Raw genomic sequence first — 18037 nt, forward strand, 5'->3', positions numbered from 1 at the left:
AAGAATGAGCAGGGTTAAGTTATTACACAAGCCAAAACTAAGACAAATCAAACGACAGAACGTGAAAACAAATGTAAACAAGACAAGAAGAGATGGTGAAAATAAAATGCATTGAAAAACTTAATGCTAGATTAGTAAGCAAAAGATAAAAATATATTAAAATGCAAAAACGTAACTATCCCAGGTAAAATAAAAACGACTCACTCACACATGTGTCTATCTTCCTCCCAAATTCACCACTCACACATGTCTCTATCTTCCTCCCAAATTCACCACTATTTCTTCTTTCCTTTTATTTTCTTCTTTGTCCAGATTTGATTCAGACAATTCCGCTTACACCCTCCCTCTCTCTCTCTCTCTCTCTCTACCCTCCACTATATAAAAAGACGATAGAGAGGAGCTTAAGATGAAGAGCAGAGTCGTCCTCAGCCATAGAGAGAGAAGAGATAAGCATAATTATACACAGATTGAAACAATGGAGAGAAAGCCCTTTGATGTTGAGACAACTGAGGATCACAAACCCTACTCCTCCGTCGATGGCGGTGGTTCTGATTCGGTCGATTCATTTGAAGACGAGCAGAAAAAGCTCGTTTATAGAGGCTGGAAAGTCATGCCCTTTATCATTGGTAACGCTTTCTTCTTCTCTTCAGACAACTTTTTTTTTTAGTTTATTCTGTTTTGTTTTGTTGTGTCTCTTTTGTCGGATTATAGAAAGTTTTGCCCGTGATGTTTTTATTTTAATTTCGTTTCTTTTGTCTTCTTAGTCTTGACTGTTGAAAATCTTGATTTGGAGTTCTTGTCTTGACGTTTCGAGATGAATGAAACACAGATCAAACAAATCAACCAAACCAGTTGAGTTTCCTAGATAAATCTACCATGGAAAGTGAGAGACTTCGAATCATGCAAGTTTTCAGTTTCAGATATAAGATTTTAGTTAGTTTCTGGGAGTTATAGCAAAGAATGAATAATAAAGTGTCCAGTCCAACACTGAAAGTCCAATCTTTGATTTCAACATTGTGAATTAAATGTAAAAAGGTTGTTACTTTATGGTTTGACTAATTATTTATGTTGAAAAAAATATATTGTGTCACAGGTAATGAGACATTTGAGAAGATAGGGATCATTGGGACACTATCAAACCTTCTGGTGTACCTAACTTCAGTATTCAACCTTCAGAGTGTTACAGCTGCAACCATCATCAACGCCTTCAGTGGCACTATCAATTTCGGCACTTTCCTCGCTGCTTTCCTCTGCGACACTTACTTTGGTCGCTACAAGACTCTCTCTGTTGCTGTCATCGCCTGTTTTCTGGTACTCTAATCAAATGACCATCTTGTTTTATTTTGGCCAAGATTTTGTCTTTTTTTCTTACTAAACCATACTCCCTCCGTTTCATTTTAAGTGTCGTTTTAGAGATTTTTTTCGTTACAGTTTAAGTATTTTTTTCGATTTTCAATGCAAAATTTATTGATTTTATGCAAAATTTATTTTTCTATTGGTTGAAATATGGTTAGGTGTATAGTTAATAGTGTTTTTTTATACGAAATGTACAAAATTAAGTGTTTCCTTAATCCGTGTGCCGAAACCTAAAACGACACTTATAATGAAACAGAGGGAGTATTTCATATTTGTTGTAGGGATCGCTTGTGATACTACTGACGGCTGCAGTTCCAGGATTGCACCCTATTCCTTGTGGAACACAAAGTTCTTGCCAAGGCCCAAGCGAGGGCCAGATTGCGTTTCTGCTGATGGGTTTAGCGCTTCTTGTGGTGGGTGCTGGTGGAATCAGGCCGTGTAACTTGGCCTTTGGTGCTGACCAGTTCAACCCCAAGTCAGAATCTGGAAAGAAAGGAATCAACAGTTTCTTCAACTGGTACTTCTTCACTTTCACGTTCGCGCAGATCATCTCCCTCACGCTAGTTGTGTATATCCAGTCAAATGTGAGCTGGACCATCGGTTTGAGTATCCCTGTGGGTCTTATGTTCTTGGCCTGCGTCATTTTCTTTGCTGGTCACAAACTGTATGTGAAAGTGAAAGCCTCTGGTAGTCCATTGGCTGGTATAGGTCATGTTATAGCCGCAGCTATCAAGAAACGTGGCTTGAAGCCAGTTAAGCAGCCTTGGATCGATCTTTACAACCACATTCCTCCTAACTATGCAAACTCTACTCTTAAATACACCGACCAGCTTAGGTAAAGTCGGAATAGTTCTGTCTCTGTCTTTCTTTGTTCATTTGCTTTATGCTTTGTCTGAACAAATGTTGTATTGCCAGGTTTCTAGACAAAGCAGCGATTATGACCCCTGAGGACAAGTTGAACTCGGATGGAACGGCTTCGGATCCATGGAAATTATGTACGATGCAGAAAGTGGAAGAAGTGAAATGCATTTTAAGAGTGATTCCAATCTGGTTCGCATGCGCCATTTACTACCTTGCAATAAGTATGCAAATGACTTATCCAGTCTTCCAAGCTCTCCAGAGCGACAGGCTATTAGGTTCAGGTGGCTTCAAGATTCCAGCCGCCACCTATGTCGTGTTCTTGATGTCTGGTATGACGGTTTTCATCATAATCTACGACCGTGTCCTTGTCCCCTCGCTCAAAAGAGTGACCGGTCTAGACACGGGGATAACACTCTTACAAAGAATAGGAGCTGGCATTTTCTTTGCCGTGTTGAGTTTATTGGTCTCCGGGTTTATAGAGGAACGTAGAAGAACCTTTGCGCTGACACGACCTACGCTCGGGTCGGAGCCTCGAACAGGAGAGATCTCCTCAATGTCAGCGATGTGGCTGATTCCGCAGCTGGTGCTTGCAGGGGTAGCAGAAGCTTTTGCAGCCATTGGGCAAATGGAGTTTTACTACAAGCAGTTTCCTGAAAACATGAAGAGCTTTGCGGGTTCTATCTTCTATGTCGGTGGAGGAGTTTCTAGCTACCTCGCTAGCTTCTTGATCTCGACTGTTCATAGAACAACTGAGCATTCACCTACGGGGAATTGGTTAGCTGAGGATCTGAACAAAGCGAAGCTGGACTACTTCTATTTCATGCTCACAGGACTCATGTTTGTCAACTTTCTTTACTTCTTGTTAATGGCTAGATGGTATAGATACAAAGGCACTCATGATGAAGTCAGTTATGTGGTTGACACTGTTGACGAAGAGACGAAGCAACAAGACAAGAACTCTGTCTGATTTCTCAAATCTTTATTGTATTTGGTCTTAATACTTCAGACTCATCTTTGTTGTTGTACTTCCATAGATAAGATGAATGAAGAAATCACTTCAACATTTTGAACATGTATTTGTAATGTAAAATTTTTGTTGCTAATATCAAACTGCGTACGTCCCATTCTGTTTCCCCCTTTCAATACAGCTGAGCAGGACAAACTAGAATAAGAAGACTACAGGAATGGGAGATAAGGCAATAAGAATGGAAAATTATAGGCCTATTTCGTATTGTAATGTGCTATACAAAATGATCTCGAGCAAACAGATTGAAAAGAATTCTACTGAAATTTATTTTCAGGAATCAATCAGCTTTGTCAAAGATCTGTCTTCTCATCGGAAACGTTTTACTTGCTTCTGAGCTAGTTAAAAGCTACCACAAAATTACAGTATCTTCTCTGTGTGCTTGCTGTTAAGATAGACATATCCAAAATGTGTGACTCACTTCATTGGTCTTTCTTAATGACGATTCTATCAGCCAAAGCTTCCGGAAAAGTTTGTGCTTTTATTAAGAAATGCATACAGCTCGTCTCCTTTTCTGTCCAGCCTAGTGAAGAACCATCAAGCTATTTTAATAGCTCTAGAGGTTTGAGACAGGACTGCTCTCTTTTTTCTAATGCAAGTGTTCTCAAAATAGTTGAATAAAACAGCAGAGGAAAAACAAAATTGGTTACCATCCGTATATTCAAAATGTTCCGCTTACTCTGTTATTCACATGTGCTTTGCTGATGATTTACTAATTTTTGTGGATGGCCAAAGATTACATTATACTTGGCAGGAGTAAGCAATGTTGTTGGGGACAAAGCTCAGTTCCAGTTGGAGGTTGCTCTGGTTCCAATAAAGTATCTTACTCTCCCGCTTTTGACTAAATGTATGACTACGAGTGACTATTATCCCCTGGTCGAGTGTATTAGAAAGCAGATAACAACTTGGACAGCTAGACAACTCTCTTTTGCAGATCGTCTCCAGCTGATTGTTTCAGTTATACATATACAGCTTAACCAATTTTTGGATGTCTGTTTATAGACTACCAAAACAATGCATCGAGAAAATTGATAAACTATGCTCATCATTCTTATGGTCTGACCCAACCTTGAGTTCCAAAAAAGCAAAAAACTATGATGGGAAAACGTCTGTACACCTAATGCGGAACGAGGTTTGGGGCTGAAATCGCTCACTAAGATCAATAAAATTAGCTGCTTAAAAATCATTTGAAGACCACTTCTCAATCCACATTGTAGGTCAAGTGAATCAAAAGATATTTGATTCGTAAAGGATCCTTGTGGAGTGTGAATGAGAAGAGTACACTTGGTTCTTAGATGTGGAATAAGATTTCAAAATACAGAGATCTTGCTAGTTCCTTCACGAAAGTGGAGATTATAAGTGGTGTTTCCAGATCATTTTGGTTTGATGCATGGTCGCCACTCGGATAAATTTATGATTTAACAAACGATCAATATTGTATTGACCTTAGACTCGACATCAACGCAACTGTAGAGTGTAAGAACATTATTTTACTATCGTAGGACAACTGATATTTGTAAAGAATAATAAGAACATAAATTAAAATTACAATACCGAAATATAAAGATAAAGAAGAATTGCAGAGTCCAGATGGTTAATCTCTTTCCTTAAATCTTTAAACGCCCGTAGTGTGACGGTTTCATAGCTCTCAGATTCTCAGGATACAACTGCATCATTGTTTCCGTTTACCATCACCGAAAAACAGACGGCCCTATTTATGTGAAGTACTCTTAGACTAAAAAAAAAAAAAAATACTAGCATAACTATTCTGAGTGGGAAAATCTTTTTGATATTGATCATATCAACGTCTATCTTTCTACATTGCCATGAGGCTTTATATAGAAACAAGAGAATGAGGATCATCATCACGTTATGATATAAATCATAGAGGTATGATTTTCTTTCTTCAAGATCCCAACAAACGTAAAGTGTGTTATGGAGCATTAAGTCACATCAATTATCATAATGAAAAACAAATTCTCATTAATCCTTGACCGTAACTTACTAGCAAAAAAAATAATATTTTTGACCAATCAAAGCTAATTTATTTTACTATGGGTTCACATTTTTATATTTAAACAAATATAAAAGATAACATAACTATGATTTAAACCAAAGTTATTAGACATAAAGTCTATCTAACAAAATTAAATCAAATTTAAACCCCAATATCCAATGTGTGCATTTGCTAGTTTTTATACTTAGCCAAATTTAAAGTTTTACAAACTTTGTAAGTCACACTTTGGAACTTCATTTCTCATTCAAACATATTCCGATTTTGACATGTGGTTACACTACTTCATAGTGTCCAACATCTGGTTATTCCGACGAACGTCTTCGTCCGGAAACTTACTGAAAAATGGTCTTTAAACCATATCGTCAAAAACGAATTCCAGCAATCCCCCACATGAATAGAAATGAACCACTACTCAATCCACATTGTAGGTCAAGTGAATCAAAAGATATTGGATTCGTAAAGGATCCTTCTGGAGTGTGAATGAGAAGAGTACACTTGGTTCTTAGATGTGGAATAAGATTTCAAAATACGAGATCTTGCTAGTTCCTTCACGAAATTGGAGATTATAAGTGGTGTTTCCAGATCATTCTGGTTTGATGCATGGTCGCCACTCGGATGGATTTATTATTTAACAAACGATCAATATTGTATTGAACTTAGACTCAACATCAACGCAACTGTGGAGTATGTGGTTCAGCAATATCGCTGTCGCTATCATCGTAATGAACACCTGATATTAATCAAGAATGATTCTAAAGCTCTGGCTACAAGGTCTCATTGCAGAACCGGATTTGCATCTATGGAAAGGGGAAAAATATATGTTTAAGCCTGAATTTAGCTTGCAACGAACTTGGGAACTTACAAGGGAAATAAATCAGACTACTCTGTGGCATAAGGGTGTGTAGTTCTCAGGAGTAACACCTAAATACTTTGTGGTAAATTTGGTTGCGGTACACAGGTTGGCCACATGAGATCGGCTACTTCAATGGAATGCTCAAGATTCAGCAACTTGTATACTCTATAATGTATTGTTAGAGACACAAGATCATCTTTTTTTAAAAAAAATTCGCTATTCCAAAGAGGTTTGGAAGAATCTCACATGGAGAATTCTTGGTCTGAATTACTCACACAGTTAGACCAGTGTCATTGATTTTCTGACAGGCAATGTTCTCTCCAAACAAAGAGAGTTCTTGATGTGCTATGTTTTCCAAACATCGGACACACATTTGGAATGCGGGGAATAAATGGTGTTGTATGGCGAAATGCATCAACAATTAGATCATCCAATCAGGTTCATAACAGAATCAGATCATCTCGGCCAAGTAATGATGTCTTAGTTTGATTCTTGAAAATAGAGTAACTATTTTCTAGAGCTCTTGTTTTTAAAAATAAAGATTTGAATCATTTCAAACTAAGAATACATCATATATAAAAAAAATTAATATGAAATTTAACCTTCTTTAAAAGAAAAGAGAAGACTACAAGGATTAAATATATTTATGCTATATGTAAATACTGAGTAAAGATAGCTAATCTGACCATTTGCATATTTAGATGCAGAAATAAAATGAAACAATGTATAAGATCAATCATGAAAATCAAGTTTTGGGTCTTGATGATACGAAGGAAGAAAAGAGCAACTTGTTGATCCGAAGATATAAAATCCACCACGATGAGTTTAATCATCTAAGAAAAGAACAACTTGTTGATCTTGCAAATAAACTAACAAGTAAATGGTATAAAAAACATGCCAAACTTATTGGAATTGAACATCAAGAGACCCTAACATAACTTTAATTTACAAATTAATTGGTTTTTAAACATGTTTGAAAAGAAACTTTTTTTTAAGTTTAGTGGTTTGACTTAGAATTTATTAATATTTCTATATTAAAATGTTCGAGTTATAAGTCTCAAAAAAAATTATGTAAATTAATAAAAAAATGTACATAAAATTTTTCAATATGGTATACATAGAACAGTTAAGTATTAAACTCACAAAACAGTTCGATTAATGCAATTAATTCTAGAATGGGTATGTTGATGGGTTTGCGAATTATGGTTTCGGCTTTTGGTTTGTAAGTTTTAAAGTTTCAGTGGAATTATATTGATAAATTCCAGGGCTTGTTTGAATCTTTCTTTTTATCAGTTTGTTTGGGTTTTCATCTAACAGATGATAATTTTTCTTCATTATATTTATGAGGGATTAAAGATGTCAAATGGGCCTCATGTCCATGGATTAGCCATGTCCAAATCCAATTGGACTGACCATATTAGACCCAAAACTAAAGTTGTTCAATTGAGTCAAAATCCAATAAATCCCAAATTCGATGGGCTTAACCCATTTGGACATGGGGTCCAATAATCTTCAAAACAATTAGGGTTTTCAACATTTGGGGAAAAAATCAAACATCGATTCTCTCTCTCTCTCTCTCTCTCTCTCTCTCTCTCTCTCTCCCTCCTATCGACATACCTCGACGTTTATCTCGCCTTTCATCGTCGTCTATCTCGCCTTTCATTGTCGGCTATCTCGCCTTTCATCGTCGTTTATCTCGCCTCTCGATGCCTCTCTCACCTCTCTCGGCCTCGACGTCTCTCTCAGACCTCGGTCTCTCCGTCTCGAGACGTCTTTATCCCCCTCTCCGTCTTGACGCCTCTCTCTGTCTCAGCTCTCCGTCTCGACTCGACTCTCAGTATCTCTCTCTCTCTCGTCTTCAATTGGCTTCATATTCACTTGTTTACATGTCTGTTTTGTTCGATTTTGATGGGTCTGTTGATGGGTTTGCGATTCTGGGTTCATGGCTTGTAAGTTGTAACTTGTAAGGTCTAATGAGTCATGGTTTGTGTTGATGGAATGATGGTTTTCTCTGATTGCTTAACATGCTTTGCGATTTAATTGTTGTTTATGAAGATTATCATTTGTTTGTAAGTTGGGTTTATGTTCGTAACTTGCTTACATAGTTACATTTCTTGTGAGTTGTGTATTGATTTCTTTAGAAAGGTGTAACTTATAACTTGTATGGTGTTTCTGTTCATCGCTTTTGCTAGTAATATGTTTAATGATTCATGACTTGTAACTTGCTTGCATTGCTTTATAATGTTTGATGGTTCTCATTTCTGATGTGTTTCTTGTTCTAGTTTCTGGTTCATGGCTTGTTTCTAGTTCACGCTTATAACTTGTACTTTTGATTTCTGATGGGTTTGCGATTTGATTGTTGTAATATGTTTCTGTTCATTGCTTAGAAGGGTTTGCGATTTGATTGTTGTAATATGTTTTTGTTCATTGCTTAATGAGTTTGTGGTTCTATTGCTTTCATGGCTTGTTTCTAGTAAACTTCACGCTTATAACTAATGATTCTCATTTGTCTTGTTTACTTTCAGATGGATAATAGGAGTATAATGAGTTTAAACAACGATAATGACTATGTGAGTGAGAATGAGGATTCAGAATAGGAAACAGACGAGAACAATCCTGTTGTGGACGAGTCTCTCATGAGTACAACCGAGATGGTGAAAGGTAAACACAAGCGTAGACATTCTAAGTGTTGGAATTACTTCACTATAGAAGGAGATAAGATGTCTGATGGTAAATTTAAATGTATCTACACCTACTGTAAACGCTACTACTTCCTAGACTTGCATAGAAATGGAACTAATACTATGCTTCGCCATTCGAAACACCCCTGGTAGTGCCCAAGCTGGAACTGGTGCTTGGAAGATCAATGAGATGATATTTCGAGAAATGATTTATTTGGCTATTGTCGAGCATAGAAGGGTTAGGGAAGGTTTTCAGTATGCCAACCCGATCATCAAGTTCTGGTATAGGAACATAGCAGTTGCAGATGTCCTTAAGATCTTTTAGAGGGAGAAAATGAAGCTTAGACAGGTGTTAAGTGAGGTTTCAGGTGGGGTTTGTCTGAGGACTGATATGTGGAGAGCAATAACCATTGAAGGTTATCTCTGTCTTACTGCTGACTCTTGATGCTAACTGGAACCTTAGAGCTGAGATCCTCTCTTTTTGCGCTTTTCGTCCACCCCATTATGGTCCTGCCATTGCCATGAAACTGATGGAGCTGATTAAAGAATGGGGTTTGTATAAGAAGGTCTTCACAATAACCGTAGACAATGCTTTCTCTAATGACAACATGCAAGGAGTTCTAAAGAGGCAACTTAGAAAGAATTAAGTTTGCAGTGGAGAGTTCTTCCACATCCTTCCACATCAGATGTGCTGCACATATTCTGAACCTTATTGTCCAAGATGGATTAGCTGTAATAAGTGAGGCCTTGGAGAAGATCAGGGACAGCGTTAAATATGTCAAGGTTACCGAGTCTAGAGAGCTGTTGTTTCAAGGCTGCGTGGAGACTGTTGGGATTGTTAAGAAAGGGGGTTTAGTTTTAGATGTTACTACATGGTGGAACTCAACCTATCTGATGCTGTCTTGGGTTCTTTACTACAAAGAGGCATTTAGGAACCTTGCAGAAATCGAGACAAGTTACCAGAGTTTACCTACAGAGTCAAAGTGGTTAAGAACAGAGCTGATTTGTGGTTTATTACATCCGTTTGATCAGATGACAAATCTCATTTCCGGCTCTTCTTACCCTACATCGAATCTGTACTTTATGGAACTATGGAAAATTCAAAGTTGGTTGAGATCAAACGAGTTCTGTGAAAATGAAGTGATTGGTGAAATGGTGGCTTCAATGAAGGTCAAATTCGATAAGTATTGGACTGACTACAGCGATATTCTAGTCATTGCAGCAGTGTTAGATCCTAGTCTAAAGCTTAAGGTTTAGGAGTACTGCTACAACAGTCTAGATCCAGCAAGCTGTAAATCTAAAATGGATTACATACGGAATAAGATGTTGAAGCTGTATGGAGTTTACAAGAAGAAGAATACTAGTACACAGAGTTCACAAGAAGCAGATGCTCTACCAGCTGGTTATGGTGTAAGTTATTTAAAAGCAAAGCTTTAGATGTGCATTTAAGTTATTTAAAATCAACTAATAATATCTTTCTTGGCAGGGCTTCTATGCGTTCTTCTCTCAACAAGCAGGAACAGGAAAATTTGCTTTGGATTTGTATTTGAGTGAACCGTTGCAAATCAAAACTTAGATGTCATCAAGTATTGGAAGGACAATTCAAACCGGTTTTAAGGAGCTGTCTCGAATGGCATGTGATGTCCTATGCATCCTAATAACAACAGTGTCGTCTGAGTCATCTTTAGTGTGGGAAGTCGCGTTCTTAGCAAGTACAGAAGCCGCCTTCTTCCATCAAATGTTCAAGCTTTGATCTGTGCTAGAAACTGGATTCGTGGTTTTGAAGTGATTGGTGAGTTTGTTGAATTTATAATCGAGTTTTGTAGGTGAAATTATTGAGTAACTTCTTTTGTTTTGTAGCTGGATGCGATTTGGATGAGGAAGATAAGGAAGAGGCCTTAGATGAGGAAGCAGAAGAAAGTGGAAGGAAGAAGACCCGACTCAATTACATGTATAATCACTTAGAATTTATGTTTCTATCACTTCTTGTTTTACGAGGAATGAGAAGAAACTGAATGATGAGTTTAGTATCATTAGAAGAAAATGAATGATGGGTTTAGTATCATCAGGAGAAAATGAATGATGGGTTTAGTATTCTCTTTCAGATGGGTTTTGTTTGCTTGTTTGTGTTGATGGATTTCTTTGATTTTGTTGATGGTTTTCTCTGAATTATCTGTGCTCGCTTTGGACATGAATTGCCTCCTTTTCTTGTATCTAAATCGTGGACTTGAGCTATGTAATTCATCAGTGTCTTGTTTCTTGTTTGCATATAAAGTCTTGCCTTTGTTTGTGCTTGCTTTAGATATTAATTGCCTCCTTTTCTTGTATCTGAATCATTTTGTCTTTGAATTTCCTTCTTTCTTTTTATCTGAATCATTTTGTCTTCGTCTGTGTGCTCGCTTTAGACATGAATTGCTTTCTTTCCTTGTATATGAATCTTGGGTTTGAACTATGTAATTCATCAGTGTCTTGTTTCTGGTTTGTATATGAAGTTTTGTTTCTATTATTAATAACACATCATCCTCTGTTACAGGCTTTGACGGTGATAATAGAAGAAGTCGAGAAGAACAAGAAGAAAACATAACTGAAATTTAGTTATGTATAAATGAACCTAACTTATGCTTTGAAGTTTGGATTATGTATAAATGAACCTAATTTATGCTTTTACATTATGTATGAGCCTTGTTTAGGCTTTTGGATGATGTATGAATTTTATCTATGCTATTGAATTCTACAAAAAAAAAATGAAATTATGTTAAATATGAACTTTGTATGTTAACACTGATTTTTTTAATTGGGTCCCGTGGACAGTCCATTTGGAATTGTCATTTTGGATTTGGACAATTTGGACTGAATATAATTTGGGTTTCAACAAATAATGTCTAATAAACTGATTTGTCTATTTAGACATGCATATTTGGACATAGACACTCCATTTGACATCTCTATGTTGGATGAAGTTCTCTGGATGTTGAAAACACCAAGTTTTTGGGTTTAATTGGTTTTGATTGTTGTAAGATAAGCAGATTTGGAGCTTTCTAGTTGAAGTGTTCCAAAAAATGTCTTGATTATAATCTGTCCAAGTGTCTCCCATTTCTAATTATCTGGTGAAGAAGAAGAAGATTCAGCGTCTCCCCTAGGCGATCAACATAGAAAGGTGGTAGCAGTGAACGCGGCGTCGCTGAGGTGTAAAGAGGAGGCTGCAGGCGATTTTGGTGGAGACATGAAAAGTTACCGGAAGTATTGAAGCGATGTCATGCAGACACAAGATTAAACACGTGTTTATCAAATTAGGTTTAGTTTAGGTATGTAAAACACGCGTCTCTGGAAAATTAGTTTGGGTTGTATTTTGAGCTGGTCTGTTCTGCTACATATGATTCCATTGAGTTTTAATTAGAAAAATTAGGCCAAATAACCTTTAAAAAAACTATTATTCACAAAATAACCAAAATTCCAACCTCTCTCCTTTTTTTCTTCTTATTTCTTTCTATCTTACTACAAAACTAATTTCTTTTTTCTTTTGGTTATTTCACAGATAAACCTTTTTAATTATAAAAAGTTGACAAAAAAAAATTGCTGATAAAACAATATGATTAAAATGATTTTTTTTTCATCAATTGCATTAATTATTAAGAAGAGTTTACATAGTCATTATGCAACAAATATGAGACTGATCTAGGAACATAATAATAAAATTCAAATAATTCCAGTGTATCTATCTTGGCTAACTTGTCTGCCACTTCATTGCCATCTCTGTTGATCCATTTGAATTCAACCTCCTGGAATTGTCTGCTCCACCATCTTGCTTCTCTAATCCAGTTATACAAACCAAACTGCAATTTCCTTGATTGTAAATTATCAATCATTTTCTTGTTATCACCTTCAAAGATCACTTTATTATAGCCTCTTATCCAACATTGTTGCATAGCTACTATTCGTGCATTATATTCTGCTTCCAACGGTGATGAAACCCTATTTCCTTTCGCATGACCTGCTCCTCTATATTCACCATAATCACCACGTATCACCCATCCCAACTTACATTGGGTTACTGTTGAAGTAAAAGATGCATCAAAGTTGCATTTATACCATCCTTGTCGTGGTTTATGCCAACTACCAGTTCGAGAGGTTTCAGTCAAACTCCTATGATTATTTTGTTGCGGAGTACTCGTGTTTCTTGCCTTTGACCACTCTTGTGCTTCTGTTTTCGCTTGTTCCAAAACTCTCCACCATTGTGTGTTCCTATGTTGGAATATAAGGCTATTCCTACTTTTCCAAATTCGCCAAAGAATGCTTATAGGAAAGTCTTGAATCTGTGGCCATCTTGAAGATATATTGCATGTGAGACAGACATCAATCTTATCTTCTAGTGTAGCTTGCATATCAAGTAGTGTGGTATTTGATATTCCAGAACCTCGCCAGATACGTTGAGCATAAGGGCATTCAAAGAATAGATGTAACTCTGTCTCAGGAGCAGAGCAGCATCGCTTACATAGATCATCTTGAGTAACATGTCTTCTTTTGAGGTTGCTCCCAGTAGCTAGCGATTTTGATAGTAATCTCCACAAAAAATGGTTGATCTTCGGGGGAGTATTGCATTTCCAGATTTTCTTCTTTAGTACTGGATCACCCCAAGTTGGAGTTGCTTGTTCTTGTTGTGGTAGGTGAGTGCTTAACCAATAGCCAGATTTCAGTGTATATATACCTTCCTCAGTATAATGCCATCCTAATAAGTCTAGTTCCACATGTGAACTTATTCTTATCGATAAAATTTTATCAATATCTTCCTCTATCACCACTTCTCTGAGTTTTTCTATATCCCATCCAGTTCCATCTCTTTTGATATAGCTACTGACTGATTCTACACGTGAAACGTTCTCCCTTGATCTTGGAGGCCGTGGAGGATGTTCAGCTAACCAGGGATCACTCCACATACTAACTTTAGTGCCATTACCAATGATAAACTGTAGACCTTGTATCAAAAGATCTCTTCCATATAATAAAGACTTCCATGCGTATGACGCTTTTCGTTTAGGTTGTGCTGTTAGAATACTTTCCTCTGCGAAGTACCGAGCCTTCAATATTCTAGCAACCAGGCTTCCAGGTTGTTGTAGTAGTCGCCAAACTTGATTGCTTAATAGAGCCTGATTAAATCTTTCAAGATCTCTAAAGCCTAATCCTCCCTCTTTCTTTGGAACACAAATACGTTTCCAACTATACCAGTGCATTCCTCTGTTTGTTCCTGAGCCCCACCAGAAATTTGCCAAAAGAGTATTGATTTCTTCACAGATGGTCTTAGGTAATCTGAAAATACTCATTGAATATATCAGCATAGCTAGAGCAACTGTCTTGAGTAGAATCTCTTTTCCACCATGTGATAAAAACCTTCTATTCCATCCTTGGGTTGCCTCTATAACTTTGTCAATGATAAACTGAAACATTTCTCCTTTCTTGTGATTAAACTGCTCTGGAAGGCCAAGATATTTGACGTTACCACCTTCATTTAAGATTCCTAATAGCGTCCTCATCCTTGTTTTAACTAATGCCGAAAATTTGCTTCCAAATGTGATCGATGACTTGTTCAGGTTCACAGCTTGTCCAGATACCTTCTCATAGAGATTTAGGATCTGTTTCAGTTTCCTTCCCGCCTTTGGGTTAGCAAGGGAGAAAAATAATGAATCATCGGCAAACAATAAGTGGTTTACAGCAGGAGATCGTAATGCCACTTCGATTCCTAGCAATGATCTATCACACATTGCTTGATTCATCAAATGTGATATCACTTCAGCACATAGTATAAACAAATATGGTCATAGAGGATGCCCTTGTCGAATTCCACGCTTAGGTAGTATTTTCCCTTCTGGAACTCCATTAATTAAGACTGAGAAGCTTACTGAGGAAACACATAGCATTATCCATCGAATCCACTTTGAATGAAATCCCATTCTCTTCATTGTTTCTTCCAAAAAACTCCATTCCAAACGATCATAAGCTTTTGTAATGTCTGTCTTTACTGCCATATAGGAAGTTGCCTGTCGTTTCCTTACTTTGAGACTGTGAAACACCTCATGGACCACGATTATGTTGTCTGAAATCATTCTGCCTAGTATGAAAGCTGCTTGATTTTCGGTTATAACACTGCTAAGGTGTTTCTTCTAGCGGTTGATTAAGATCTTTGAAATAACTTTGTATGTGACATTACACAAAGCTATTGGTCTGAACTCTGACATACTAGTTGGAGGATAAACCTTGGGTATGAGACAGATGTTTGTCTGATTCAGCTTATCATCAAAGTCATCATTTGTAAAAAAACATTTTATTTCTGACATCATCTCTGTTTTCACATCTTCCCAATGTTGATGATAAAAGACTCCAGTAAACCCATCTGGTCCTGAGGCTTTATGTGGTCCAATATCGAACACAGCAGTCTAAACCTCTTCTTCAGTAATGTCTCGAATAAGATCATCGTTCATATCTGAAGTTACCCGTTGAGAGAGTCCTTGAAAAGTCTGCTCAAAGTGCATGCTCACATCATTAGTAGAAGAAAACAGATTGTTGAAGTAGTTCTCTGCCACCTTTGCTATATTACTCTGGCCTTGATGAATCACTCCATTGTCATCTTGTATTAAGGTCAGCGTATTCTTTATTCTTCTAGCTCTCGAGACAGCATGGAAGTATTTTGTATTTCTATCTCCTGCCCGCAACCACATAACCCTGTGTTTTTGTTTCCAAAAGATCTCCTCTTCCATGTAAGCTTGGTCCAAATCCTCTCTGATCAGATTGATGTCTGCAGTAGTATAAGCTGGAGAGCATAGTGCCGAGTCTAATCTATGCCGAAGAACTTTGATCTTCTCCTCAGCATTGTTCCTGTTGTTGCGTTTCCATGTTGCAATATGTTTCCTACATCTGCTGAGTCTTTGTGTTAAAGGAATCTGTAGCAAGCTTGATTGTCCTGTACCTTTCCAACCTCTCCTTACTGAATCTCTTAAACCCTCTTTGTCAACCATACGACTATCATAACAAAATAATCCTCTCGGCTTTTCTTTTTCAGCAGATATGTAGGAAACTAGTGGTCGATGATCAGATTCACCAAGTTCTAGGAACACCGTTTCTGATGCTGGATATTCTGAGAACCACTTAGTATTGCTCATTACTCTATCAAGACAACACTTAGCTAAGCCGTTCTGTCGTCTTCCTACCCATGAGCATCTATTACCAACTGACGGTAAGTCTGTAAGATCACAATGTCGTACCATTGTTCTAAATGTACTGAACAAAGCTTCTGGTCTCAAACTGCCTCATTCCTTCTCATGGTTCCCCAATATCTCATTGTAATCTCCTAATATCAACCAAGAGTCATGTCTTCGGTTTATTGCCCAACGTTCAAGTCTTTCCCATGTGTGATGTCTCATAGATGGATTCGGATGGCCGTAAACAAATGTGTAGTAAAACCAACTTCCATTACATTGAACTTTACAATCGATTAAATTAGAAGACTGAAACAAGACTTGCAACTGTACATGAGACTTCCAGTACACAACCAAGCCACCACTAAGACCTACTGGAGGAACATACACATAATTCAAGCAATCTAACTGAGCTCCCACGTCTCTAATGACATCGTCCTGCTGCTTTGTTTCGGTAAGGCATATAATGTCCATGAGATATTTCCGATCTATCTCCTTGAGGCGTCGAACTGTCGAGTCATTGCCTAGACCTCGACAGTTCCAGCAGGCTGTCTTCATGGTGGAAGAGGTGGTTCAGGGCCCACCGCACCTCCCACTTTTTTGTTGCCATCCTCAGCTGGCTCTGTGTCATCAGACTCTGAAGACTCCTCAACTCTCTGTAGCTTACTTCCTTGACTTGTTTCACCTCTCTCCCGCTTGTTGAACATTGGAGTCTGACCATTCGTGTCTGAAAGCCACGTCTTGCGCTTGAGCGTAGATGCTGCTTGTTCTTTTAGACCAAAGGGATCAATTGGATTATGCATTTCCTCTGAGATCACATCATCCGTATACATAGTTCTCATCGCATTGTTGGTCCAGAAATCCTCATCGTCAGCTTCCTCCTCCATTGCAGCAATGTTGCTCTCATATGCTTCCTGATTCTCCTCGTCAGCATCACCATCTTTAGCCTGGTCATCTTCTTCTTCATTTTCTGCGATGATGACACCTTGGTTGGGTATTGGAATGTCTCCTTCTCCATCATCATCGCTATCGTCATCATCACCATCATTCCCAGGATCACCATTGTTGATGAGACAAGCTCCTGAATCATGTGTGATCATCCCACATGCCTCACAGAAACCTCTAAGGCGCTCATATTGAAACTTCAAGACTGTGTTGACTCCCGCAGTGAACTGGTAGTTTCGCTGAAAGCGTAGAGGATGAGCAATGTTCCAGTTGAGTCTGATCTTTACAAACTCCAGACGTTGGCCATTTTCCTTGTTATACTTCATTTGGATGTATTGTTGATTCATGGATCTCGCATTGTGGAGAATGACTTCCCGATTCATGTATTGAAAAGGGATACCCCTTACTTGGATCCAGAAAGGGATGTAATTGAGCAGATCCAGATCCATTAGTGGAGTCCAGCGTTGAAGCACCAGCATCCTATCAGAAAAAGTCCACGGACCTCTTCGAATCACTGTATCCAGAGCCTCCTCAGATGGGAAGACGAATTGAAATCTTCTTCCCTCAATCATACGACCCCTCACCGTGCCTTCAAAACCCCAATTGCGGGGCATTGTGGCAACGATTGCCCTCAGGTTTTGTCGTCGCGGCATGACTGGTCTTCCAATTAGGATGAAACGATTTTCCTCCTCTGCTTGACGAACGACCTCGGTAGGAAGAACAAAAGGGGCATCGTTGATACCCAGATCAATGTCTTGTAGCGCACGACGCAAATTGTCCGCCATTAGAGTCAGAAAGATGAAGAATCTCCAACAGAAAGAGATTAGGTTTGCGAGTAAAGTGTGAATGAAATCAGAACTTGCTTCGTCCTTTTTATAAATAGAGGAAGATAACTTCCTTCTACCCACTTCATCACGAGTAGACATGGTGTCTATCATGGAGATTACTGGCATCGTGGGTCGGTCGCATGAAATAACTGCTCCGATGTCCATGGAGTCATCATCAACCACCTCAACGGTGGTGAGAAACCAAAGAAAAAATAACCGTTTGGTTATCGCTTTTTTTTTGTCGCCTTTTGCTCAAGCATTTTTTTTTTTTTTTTTTTTTTTTTTT

General features: G+C 38.0%; 3 protein-coding genes across 3 annotated transcripts; 2 read left to right on the forward strand and 1 right to left on the reverse strand.

Annotated features, from left to right (window-relative positions):
* Nucleotides 1-303: 303 nt before the first annotated feature.
* LOC106328099 (protein NRT1/ PTR FAMILY 2.10-like) lies at nucleotides 304-3341 on the forward strand. Its single transcript, XM_013766464.1, has 4 exons — nucleotides 304-626; nucleotides 1094-1311; nucleotides 1638-2191; nucleotides 2272-3341. The coding sequence occupies exons 1-4, from the start codon at nucleotides 407-409 to the stop codon at nucleotides 3182-3184; spliced, it is 1905 nt and encodes a 634-aa protein (XP_013621918.1). The 5' UTR covers nucleotides 304-406; the 3' UTR covers nucleotides 3185-3341.
* A 5560-nt stretch (nucleotides 3342-8901) lies between these two features.
* LOC106330612 (zinc finger BED domain-containing protein RICESLEEPER 2-like) lies at nucleotides 8902-10049 on the forward strand. The gene is made up of 3 exons (XM_013769053.1): nucleotides 8902-9099; nucleotides 9209-9420; nucleotides 9479-10049. The coding sequence occupies exons 1-3, from the start codon at nucleotides 8902-8904 to the stop codon at nucleotides 10047-10049; spliced, it is 981 nt and encodes a 326-aa protein (XP_013624507.1).
* A 6239-nt stretch (nucleotides 10050-16288) lies between these two features.
* On the reverse strand, nucleotides 16289-17985 carry LOC106333213. The gene has a single exon (XM_013771682.1). The coding sequence runs from the start codon at nucleotides 17914-17916 to the stop codon at nucleotides 16534-16536; it is 1383 nt and encodes a 460-aa protein (XP_013627136.1). The 5' UTR covers nucleotides 17917-17985; the 3' UTR covers nucleotides 16289-16533.
* Nucleotides 17986-18037: the final 52 nt, after the last annotated feature.

The sequence above is a fragment of the Brassica oleracea genome, chromosome C3, assembly GCF_000695525.1.
Source record: "Brassica oleracea var. oleracea cultivar TO1000 chromosome C3, BOL, whole genome shotgun sequence".
Classification (NCBI taxonomy): Eukaryota; Viridiplantae; Streptophyta; class Magnoliopsida; order Brassicales; family Brassicaceae; genus Brassica; species Brassica oleracea.

Bases quoted from the DNA above. Each gene is read 5' to 3' on its own strand.
- LOC106328099 (XM_013766464.1), top strand. From the start codon at position 407: ATGAAGAGCAGAGTCGTCCTCAGCCATAGAGAGAGAAGAGATAAGCAT. The intron at 1,312-1,637 runs GTACTCTAATCA...TATTTGTTGTAG, and splicing joins CTGTCATCGCCTGTTTTCTG to GGATCGCTTGTGATACTACT. The intron at 2,192-2,271 runs GTAAAGTCGGAA...TTGTATTGCCAG, and splicing joins AAATACACCGACCAGCTTAG to GTTTCTAGACAAAGCAGCGA.
- LOC106330612 (XM_013769053.1), top strand. From the start codon at position 8,902: ATGGAACTAATACTATGCTTCGCCATTCGAAACACCCCTGGTAGTGCC. The intron at 9,100-9,208 runs GTCCTTAAGATC...TAACCATTGAAG, and splicing joins GGAACATAGCAGTTGCAGAT to GTTATCTCTGTCTTACTGCT. The intron at 9,421-9,478 runs GCAACTTAGAAA...CTTCCACATCAG, and splicing joins ATGCAAGGAGTTCTAAAGAG to ATGTGCTGCACATATTCTGA.
- LOC106333213 (XM_013771682.1), bottom strand. From the start codon at position 17,916: ATGGACATCGGAGCAGTTATTTCATGCGACCGACCCACGATGCCAGTA.